This window comes from Delphinus delphis, chromosome 1 (genome assembly GCF_949987515.2).
Source record: "Delphinus delphis chromosome 1, mDelDel1.2, whole genome shotgun sequence".
In the NCBI taxonomy this organism is placed as follows: Eukaryota; Metazoa; Chordata; class Mammalia; order Artiodactyla; family Delphinidae; genus Delphinus; species Delphinus delphis.
In genome coordinates, this window is record NC_082683.1 from 155,867,945 (window position 1) to 155,878,695 (window position 10,751).

The 10,751-nt window shown below is 43.0% G+C and overlaps 1 protein-coding gene across 1 annotated transcript in view; it reads right to left on the reverse strand.

Moving 5' to 3' along the window:
- Nucleotides 1-10,387, reverse strand: part of PLD5 (phospholipase D family member 5) — a 493,927-nt gene extending 483,540 nt beyond the window's left edge. Inside the window, exon 1 of the mRNA XM_060010723.1 lies at nucleotides 10,199-10,387. Coding sequence (XP_059866706.1) covers nucleotides 10,199-10,387 — 189 coding nt within the window. The remainder of the gene's footprint in view (nucleotides 1-10,198) is intronic.
- Between the last annotated feature and the right edge of the window lie 364 nt (nucleotides 10,388-10,751).

Sequence of the window (10,751 nt, forward strand, 5' to 3'; positions counted from 1 at the left end):
TGCTGTAGAGTAATCTCACAATCTCTGATCAAGTGCACTCAGCCAGAACAGGGCAGAGGCCAAATAATGAACCAGCAGATTTAGACATGGCAAAAAGTTAGACCAAAGTACTTGTGAAAAATTTAAAAATTAATATTCTTCTTGACTAATAAAAACAAAGACATATAGAAATAAAAACTATAAAAAAGAATTCATGTAAACAATAGCATTAGATATTGGAATAGGTCACTAAAGTGTCCCTAAAACTCTCACTTCCCAGGTCTTAAAAAAACTGGATAGGGCTTCCCTGGTGGCGCAGTGGTTGAGAGTCCGCCTGCTGATGCAGGGGACACGGGTTCGTGCCCCGGTCCAGGAGGATTCCACGTGACGCGGAGCGGCTGGACCCGTGAGCCATGGCCTTTGGGCCTGTGCGTCTGGAGCCTGTGCTCCACAACGGGAGAGGCCACAACAGTGAGAGGCCCACATACCACAAAAAAAAAAAAAAAAAAAAAAAAAAAAACTGGATAGAATCTCAAACAAACTACAGATGGTTTAGATACAGCCTTGTCTGTTATCTTCTCCAGCAGACGTTTAATCATAACCCTTTTCAGGAGTTTCTCATGGAGCTTCTGGTGTTTCTTTCCACTGAACTCTTGTTGCATTTAACATCTTAGCATCTGTCTGTCAAGTAGCGTAAGTAGTGTATGCCACCTCATTCTTTCACTTGTGTATAAGTCCTGCCTCCCTAGCACATATTCATTCATTCATTGTTTCAACAGTCAAGTCAGTCAGTATTGGATGTCTACCAGGCACTGTGCTGGGCATTAAGGGTACATTGTTATAAATAAGAAACCACTGTTGTCCTCAAGCTTTTCCAATGAGGTCAAAAGATAGACAATTAATCAGGCAATTTTAAAAAACCAGTGTATTAAGTGCTATAACAGATGCTTGCCCATGATGTTATGGGACAACATAAAAGGGGTATTTAACCAGATTTTAGGTTTAGAAGTGAAAACATTTAAGCTGAGTTCTGGAGAACTAGACCATATGCAACCTGATGTCAAAGGCCCAATCACAGACATTTGAATTTTCTCAAGCCTTAAGCTCAGCTCCTTGCAGAGAGCAGAAATTAGACTGTTAGTTAATTATGATCATAATAATATTGATAATATGGATCAAGACAATAACAGTGGCTTGTGTCCAAGATACAAAGATGAGTAAGGCAGAATTCCAACTCTCAAGGCATCTCTGGAATTTTCCCTGTTCATCCTTGTACCCATCACGCCAATCACAATTCCTGGGACATGCTGGCACTCAATAAATATTTGCTGAATGGATGAGCTTTCTCAGACTCCCCACATTCAGTCAAGCACCAAGTCCCATGAACTCTTTTTTCTTTTTTAATAAGGCTGTTTCATTCGTGTGTTTACTGGAGTAGCAGGTTTTTTTTTTTTCGGGGGGGGGGGGGGGCATGTGACACGACTTGTGGGATCTCAGTTCCCCAACCAGGATTGAACCTGGGCCACAGTAGTGAAAGTACCAAATCCTAACCACTAGACCACCAAGGAACTCCCCCCATGAACTCTCATTTCACAATATTTCTTACATCTGTTCCTCGATTTTTCTACTTTTCACCATACTCTTTTGTTATTTCCTATCCCTACCACTGAAAGAGAATTTACACTGGTCCCCCCCGGCCAGTCAGGCTCTTCTTCCTCAACACTGCGAGCCACCAGCAGGTTTTCTGAAACCCAGACTTGCTAACTGAAGTGCCTACTGAAATACCTCCTGTTTGCTTACAGAATAAAGCTGAACATCATCAGCATTATTACAATTCAAATCCTCAAGTCCTCCGTGGTCTCGTCCTAATCTACCACTGCAGGTGTTTTCACACGCAACGCTCACTTAAACAAACCCTGCCCTCTAGTCATACTTGTTCACCCACTGGTCTTCCAAACAGGCTTTTTGTTGACCAAATTCCACTCAAAAGCCTTGGTTCAGGCCAGTCCTATATCCAGCAGCTCTTCTTCCTAGGCTCCTAAGACCCAGTACAAAACTTTGCCTAGGGTGAAGCTTTCTGTGAACACCTTTGTGTACAGCGTGAAAGAGAAACCACATTTTTTTAATACAGATATACAACTGACTCAACACCATTTTTTCAAAAGACCATCTTTTTCCCAGTGTACTTCTGTGCCTGTCACTTTTGTCATAAATCAAGAACCTGTCAATAATAACATATACACAGGTCTGTTTCTGCACTTTCTGTTGATTGATCTATTCAATTATCCTTACACCGATACCACATTGCTTTAATTAATCTAGATTTGCTATCTGGAAACAGTCGACTAAGTTGTTCTTCATCAAGATTGTCTTCTCTATTCTTGGCCTTTTGCATTTTCATACAAATTTTAGAATCACTTTTCAACATATACAAACTTGTTGGGATTTTAATTGGAATTGTATCTACTCTATAGATCAATCTGGGAGAAAATTAAAAAGAAGTCTTATCAATCTCCTTAAGTATTTGATATTTTTATGCTAATGTAGATGGTAACAGGTTTTAGTTTTATTTTGGAATTGTTTTTTCATAATTTAATTTTGTATAGTAACTTTGTATCCAGTGGCTATGATAAATCCAGTGACATTATTAATTCATTAAGTATTATCTGTAGTTTATGTTGTTCAGATGTACAAAATAATGTCATCTGCTAATGACAATTTTACTATTTCCTTTGAATTCTTACTCTTGCCTTTACTGCATTGGTTATGACCTCCTGTACAATGGTGAACAGAAGTGATGATGACGGACATCTATGCCTCACTATCCAGGGAGATATTTTTAAATATTTCACCATTAACTATGATTCTTTTTAAAGAAACTCTTTATCAGAATAATGAAGTTTCCTTTTATTTCCAGTTTGTTGAGAATTTTATCATGTCTAAGTATAGAATTTCATCAAACACTTTTACTTCATTTATTGAGATATGGGTTTACTTTCATTCTGTTAATGTGATAAATTACACTGACTTTTGAATTTTATATCAACTTTGTATTACTGGAATAAATTTAACTTTGTTACAATATGTAATCAATATACGACAGGATTCATTACCTATTTTATCCTTGTCTAAACAAGTCCTTTGAAGACAGGGTTTTATGCTACTTTGTATTTTTCTGTATTATTCATAACACTGTAATCATATTATAACTACATTTATAAAATTGTAAGCATCTTGAGAGAGGGCAAAGACTTGCTTTGGTCTTTGTATACTCTCTACTGTTTGGAACACAGTATACATCACATAAATGCTTGTTGAATGAAAGTCCTCATAATCTCCTAACAAAGTGTCTTTCACATAAAAGTCACTCTAAATAAATATCTGTTGATGATGAGTGTGTCAGTTAGCGCTTTCTTTACTTCAATGAGTCCCATTTTCTCAATTTAATTCCTCATGTTATAACTGTAAGAGCCCTAACAACTTATTGGCAGGAGCACAATTATAGCTCAATTCAGAAAAAGAATATGTTCACAAGTTTCACCATCTACTCTAGAGGATAAAAAACCATATTTATCACCCAATTGCCATGACATCCAGTCCCATGATACCCAGTCAGGTAGTCCAGCTTGGGCCCACTTCATATGTTCGGCATCAGTGAGATTTTCCAAAGTACATAAGTACACCTGGGAAAGTTTCCCATGTTCTTCATTCTGCTTCATAAGCCCTGCTTAACAGCTTGATTTGTGATTTTAGAAACTGGGCTCTTTTGTCTCTGTTTCTGAGAAAAATTTAAACATACGTTTTTGGTAAAAAGGTCTGTCTCTTCACAACCACTGTGTGGCATTTCAACTGTAACTCAACATTTATGTTGTACTCTCACAGCACAATTTCTGTAGGTATGAATTTGAGACAATCAGTAACTTTAAATGTCCCCAACACATACACTTGAAGCAACATCTCTGGGTTGCTACTTTACCACAAATTCTCTCTCTGCCTAACTATGCCATCTATCAGTCAATTCAGTACAAGAACATAACATATTATAGTTACTGTCTTGTTCCAGAAATTCAAAAGATTCATCAGATTTCTTGACCTTTAGAGCCAGAACAGAAGAACTGGAAACTGTTACATAGGCTTAAACCTGAGACAGATACAGAAATCTGTGAGGAGAAGTGAAAACTTTCAGAGAAACTAGCCAGAGGAAATAGGTAATGGCTATTACATGTAAGAAGGGAAGAAAAAAGGAATCTTAGCTTCAGTAGTCTTGAGCTTCTCAAGTTAAATATATTTAATATATCACTGACAGTGATTATGTTAAAATAACTCAATAAGCCATACCCAACAGAGTTCAAAGAAGTCAAAGTTTCTTCAAAACAAACTGAAGTGTCAACCCACTGTCCATTAGTAGAATAAATATATGCCATCTAAAGTAATGACAAATACAATAATGGACACAACACTGATGCATTAGAACACACTCAAGAGACATCTAGACTTTCATTTCTTGACGCATGGGTTAGAGAGGCAGAGAATTCTGCCTCAGCCTATTCTGTTTATCTAAAGTCACAGTAAATAATCCTGGTAAATGTTAATGTTCTTAAATGTTTGCCAGACTAAAATTATCCAGTCTGGCCAAAAATACATAAACATAAAAAAGGATATTTTCTCCTTGTTCATTTGTTTGTTTCGTTGGTTAGTTGGTTGATTTTTAATGGTACATTTTAAAGATGCATTCCCTTAGGTTGAACTTTGTCTTTTGGTGCTTTACTGATCTGCTCTGTGGAGTATAATTACTTTCATGAATCTGCTCTGTGGGACATAAATAACATTACATAATATGAGCCTAGACCACGGTGACCAAGTTTGCTCCAATCCATTTATTCTTCTTTGCTCATCATGTGAATAATTTATTCCAGGAGGCAAGTGTGCACTTGGCATTTATCTACTATTCACTGGTAACATAAACTCTATTTAAGTGTGAAAATTCACACTTAGAGAAGACAATTTTTTTTTTTTTTAGTGAGGCACTTACTAAACCAAGCAAGACACTAGGGCTCACTACAAGTGTGCACATTAAGGATTCTGTCTTCTACTCTTTACAGTTTCTCTCTTCTGCTTTCTCTTTCCATTTTAAATAGGCTTTCTGAGCCACCATGCAGATAAATATCACCACCAGCGCAAAGCTGGGAAGGAAAGCAGAAGTTGGGGACAGGGCAAGGAGTTGGTCTCCACTAGCAGAGCCCACAGACAGAGTGAGAACAAAAGTCAGCCTCAGAATGGCCAGGCAGGGAACAAACAGGGGCCCACTGGCCCAGGAAAGAAGCCCCCAGAAAATGGACCAGAAGTCAGGCAAAGAGGCAACTTAACAGGCCAGGAATGGTGACCTGGCCTTGCTGACAAAAGGACCCATACACTTCTGGGTCCAGAACTATAATTCCGGCAGGCTGATCTCAAATATGAAATCTGGAAGCTCTTTGGGTGGAGAGTGCAGGCTCATCCAGGCAACAGCTGAGCAGCAATTATACCTATAGGTATTGTGTGTTGAGCACTGAGCACGGGCCATATGCTGTGCTAAGAGTTTTATGTCTCATGGTCATCCTTATGAGCTAGTCATGGATGTTCTCTTTCTCCTTCTTTTGGGTCTTGGTTGAATGCACCTTCCTCACCCCTTTCAAGAAAGCCTTGGCCAGGAAACTTTCCTTGGCCAACTATCATGAGTCAAATAGATGCACCACTTCTGGGTAGAAGTACTGAAAGGCATCACATGATTCACCAGCTTCCCTTCAGCTGACTTGACAATCATGAAACCAAGTATCAGGATGGAGCTCCCAGCAGGCCAGGCAACTAAGATGTGGAAAATATCCTGCTGCTATGGATTGGATATCTGGATGCTTATGCCCCCCTCCACCCCAGCCGAATTCACGTGTTGAAATCCAATACTCAATAGGCTGGCATTTGGAGGTGGGGCCTTTGAGAGGTGATCAGGTAATAAGGCTGGAGTCCACATGAACAAGATAGTCTTCAGAGAGCTCCCCCATCACCATCACCACCACCACCACCACCACCACCACCACCACGTGAGGACTCAGCAAAAAGACGGCTATCTATGAACCAGGAAGCAGGCCCTACCAGACACCAAATCTGCCTGTGCCTTGATCTTGGACTTCCCAGCTTCCAGAACTGTGAGAAATAAATGTTTAAAAGCCACCCAGTCTGTTACAGCAGATTGAACTAAGACACCTGCCAACCTGCACAAGTGAGAAGAGTGAAGAAAAATTTATTTTGTAGTACTTACTGAGCCCCTGCCATAAGGGGATTGTGCATCACTGGAGTATAGGCATGGACTGTCTCCTTGAATCACCCAGTAAACCTGCAACTCCTTATGGAGGACTGTGAATGTACATCCTGGTGACTGTGGGTCCTTCGCCCAGGCCTATCTAACCAGAGCCCCACTCTTAACCACACTGTGGCAAAAGCTAACTGAACACGCAGGAGAGAAAATAAGACACCCCCATCTCCATAAACAGCATCAGGAACTTCTACACACACAACTGACATCAGGCCAGGCGACTTAGCGGAGTAGCCACTGCAACTCTCTAACTTTGTGGAAAAAAAAAAAAAGTCAATCAAGGCATATACCACCAAAGGACACCAGCCTAATGTTACACTGTCCTCTGGGATAGCCAAACTGTATTAAATGGTGACTCTCAAAGTGATCCAGCCCCAGGGAGGGCTGACAGAGCAGAGTGGGTTAGAGTTGAAAAAGTGGCCCCATGCTCCTCTTCTTTGCTAGATCATAACCTTCACTTTTACATTATACCTAAAGTAAATATGGGATCCTACAGAGAATAAGACTTCCATTGTTTCCCAAACCTAATGCCTTCTAAAGCCATTGGCGTTATGAGGCTGAACAGGAGGCGAAAGATTCTAAGAACCAAGACACTATTTGCAGCTAATAAGACAACATTCTACGCAGGGCCCAGAAATTTTACTTTTTCCAGAAATTTACAAGTAGAGTTCAAAATCTAGAATTCACGGTATAAACATAACTTCCTTGTATCTTCTAATCATGACTTAAGAATGGGAGAATTCCCTCACATACATTTATTCTTAATGGGTATTCATCTTAAGTATCAATCAACCAACAACAGGAGACCTACTAGAGAATGGACTTGAGGATATGGGGAGGGGGAAGGGTAAGCAGTGACAAAGTGAGAGAGTGGCATGGACATATATACACTACCAAACATAAGGTAGATAGCTAGTGGGAAGCAGCCGCATAGCACAGGGAGATCAGCTCGGGGCTTTGTGACCACCTAGAGGGGTGGGATAGGGAGGGTGGGAGGGAGGGAGACACAAGAGGGAAGAGATATGGAAACATATGTATATATATATAACTGATTCATTTTGTTGTAAAGCAGAAACTAACACACCATTGTAAAGCGATTATACTCCAATAAAGATGTTAAAAAAAATTTAAAGATGGGTTGAATGTATTCTAATCCTTAATCATTCAATTTCTGTCACTTTTCTCTGGTCCAATCTGGGGATTTGTCCTGCAGCCTTTAAACTAGAAAAGGAGAGGTAAACTATTCTCATTTTTAGCAAATTGATTGGAAATATATTCTCTAGCTGTCACTTTACATTGTGTTATTGACTTTCAGATTAAGCAATGCCTCTGAAGTCTGGACAGAGTCCACACTCCGTTATTGGGATGACTGAATATGCGTACCATTTGAAGCCATAATTTATTTATGGCCTTAATACTGGATTGGCTTTTAAAGCATGAGCAAAATAACAGTAGGCTGTTCTCATGCATATGATCTCCATTATAATTATTCATTTTTTAACATAATAAAAATGGTAGTCATCCATTTGATTAGACAGATCAAAGGGGTCAAACTACCATATATCACCTTTGAATTTCACATGATACACTCATCCTAATCTCTGCAACATCTAAATCTGAAGGTGTCACATGTGTTCAGAATGTTGTCTATCATAAAGTCAACATTATATTTTCATGCTTTGTGTGGCAATAACATACTGGGTTATATTTGTTATGGGTTTTTAGATTTTAAATATCTAATTAGAAATTAACATCAAACTACTTGAAACATCGTAGTGTAGACAACATAGGACAGATGAGCTTGAATGAAAATAAAATTACATTGTTATGCTAATTTAATTTTCCATAGCACTTTCATAAATATTATTTCACTAAAGTGTTTGTAGATGTTTCAAAGGGGCAAGAGAATATCACAAAAAAATGTCACTGGAAGCAAAGCCCCCTTTCTAACTGAAAGCAAGTGTACAGGAAAATATCAGAACAGAATATGTTTCATGATATGTATTTGAGAAAGCAAACAAAACTGTTGCTTTGATTTAAATAACAAAAGAGGTAATTTTTCAAAAAATAAGTACAAGGTTCTATTTTGGAGCATCTGAGTGAAGAAGAAAGCATAGATCCTTATGTGCAAACAACCAGATCTCACTTTCCTTGGTCTCTAACCCTCAGCAGGCACTGAGCATCCTATACTCATCCACAAAGGTGAGGCTGCCGTGGCCCACCCTGTATGACTTAATACTTTCAGTGAAAATCTAAAAGTGAGAAACCATTTAAGTATAATGTGTGCAATGTCTGTGACTCAAGGAGACATAGTCGTAAAAGGTGGCAGTATTGATTTTCAGTAAGAAAATAAAGGAACTAGACCAGCTAAAAGCACAAGCTGCAAATGAACACATATTCAGAGTGACACTGAAATGAAGACATACTCTATCACCATCCTAAGGGCAGACCATTCTCCCTAGTACTCATAAAACGACATCAGGATCCAAATTACAGGAAGATGCTATTTGCCCCTCTTTAATAACCACAGGTTCCTTCGCTAATTGTGGAGCTTGCATTTTTAAACAGATACTGCTGCCTTTCAAACAACTTGCATCCTAGAAATCTCCTTCAGTTACTTCCATAGTCTTAAGGATCTGAGGCATCCATTTGATATTGTCTCTACACACAAGACAGCATGCACCCCAATTCAAATCTTTAAACCTGCACTTTCGGACTTGATCAGGCCCTAAAAGAAAAGGCAAAGACCTTCCTTTCAGACTGGGTAAGAGAAATACTCCTTTGCCCTCTTCCTCCTGGGAAGCTAGTTGCTGCTGAAATGCCCAAGAGAAGAGAAGCGCGCGGAGTAGGGGGTGGGGGGCGGAGGAGACGGGGGAGGGGTAGGTCCTTGCGGCGGTAGATGTGTGAGTTCCAGAAGTTCTTTCTATCATAATTGGCGATGTGACCCAAATACAAGGAAACCTCCACATTCCATTAACAGACTCAATTTGGATTATGCAGCTCCGCGGAAAGAAACGGCATTTTCTCTGTAGCCAGCTGTGCTGCCCTCGAGATAACTCTCTTAGTTTCATGTTAACATTTGGTTAAGGAGATGCTGATGGGTCAGATTTGATACTGTGAATCCACTAAACGCCGTTTTACAGGGACTTTTTCTCTCCTGAATGGCGAGCCTAGGGGCTCGGCCCCAGCGCCAATAACGTTTCCGGCGAAACACGCACTCTTTGGGAGACGGGGTCCCCGCTCGCCAGTCCCCACCCTCCAGCGGCGAGTCCCGGGAGCAGGGCGACCTGCTCTTCCTTTCTCTGTTTCTCCTTGCAATGTGCAAACCCCTCCCTAGCTGGGCGCAAGTAGAGAGGACCGCCACCTGCTCATCCCAGAGGATACGCTGCAGAAAACTCGAATGGATCTTGCGCGGACACAGGCTGGATGCCAGCGGCGACAACTTTACGGATTTGTTCATGTTAGTTCTGGACCGGGTAAAATAGCCCCAAAGACGCGAGCAAACGCCCCTCTGAAGCCCACTACCGTGCAACACCGGCTCCTTGGAGCCACGCTGGGGCAGTTCCCCTTATTGCTCACCCCACAAACGCACTGCGAACGACCCCCCCCCCCCCCCCCGCCCGCAGTGGAAGCCCGGAGAGGTCGAGGTGTGCGGGGCCAGGCAGTGCGTAAGGGAACAACCCCGCCCCGCCCCTCCCCTCTCCGCAGCCCGCTCCTTCCCGGCAGGAAAGTGCCGGAGAGGCCCCGGACGGGCGTAGGACCCGGACGCCCCGGCCCCAAGCCGGGCCGCCGGCGGGGTCACCGCGCCCGGCCCAGGGGCGCGCGTGTGGCAGGTGCAGGGCCGCGGTTGGGGGAGCGAGCCGCGCTTACGTGCTCCAGCTTGTCTTTCCTCCGGAGCCAGACGCTGGCGCTGTAGTCCTGCTGCTTGACGCTGCTGTAGAAGTTCGCGCCCACTCGGGTCAGGCTCGGCGAGGGCTCCTTGGGGCGGCTTTTCAGCCTCATCTGCTCAAAGCCCTCGTGGGGGGAGGCCGAGAGCCACTCGTGCTGCCGGATCTCCATGCTGACATGACCAGGCGGCGGCCGGCGCGCAGCGAGCTCGGGATGGGCGTGCGAGAAGCCGGCCGGGGCTGAGGGAGGAGCGAGCGGGCGCGGGCAGGGCGCGGGGAGCCGAGCGCGGGCAGGGCGGGGTGAAGCGGACGGGGAGGGAGGGGGAGGAGAAGGAAAGGAGGGTAGGAGGGAGAGGAGAAAGATGGGGCAGGAGGGAGGCCGCGAGCTAGGCGTAGGCGCAAGGTGCGGGCGGCTGCGGTCCCGGGTGGGCGCTCAGCACGCCGGCCCCCGGCTGAGTGCAGCGGGAGGGGGCGGGGGAGTGGGAGTGGGAGGGGCGGCGGGAGGGGGGAGGGGCGGCGCGCGCCTGCAGGTTGGC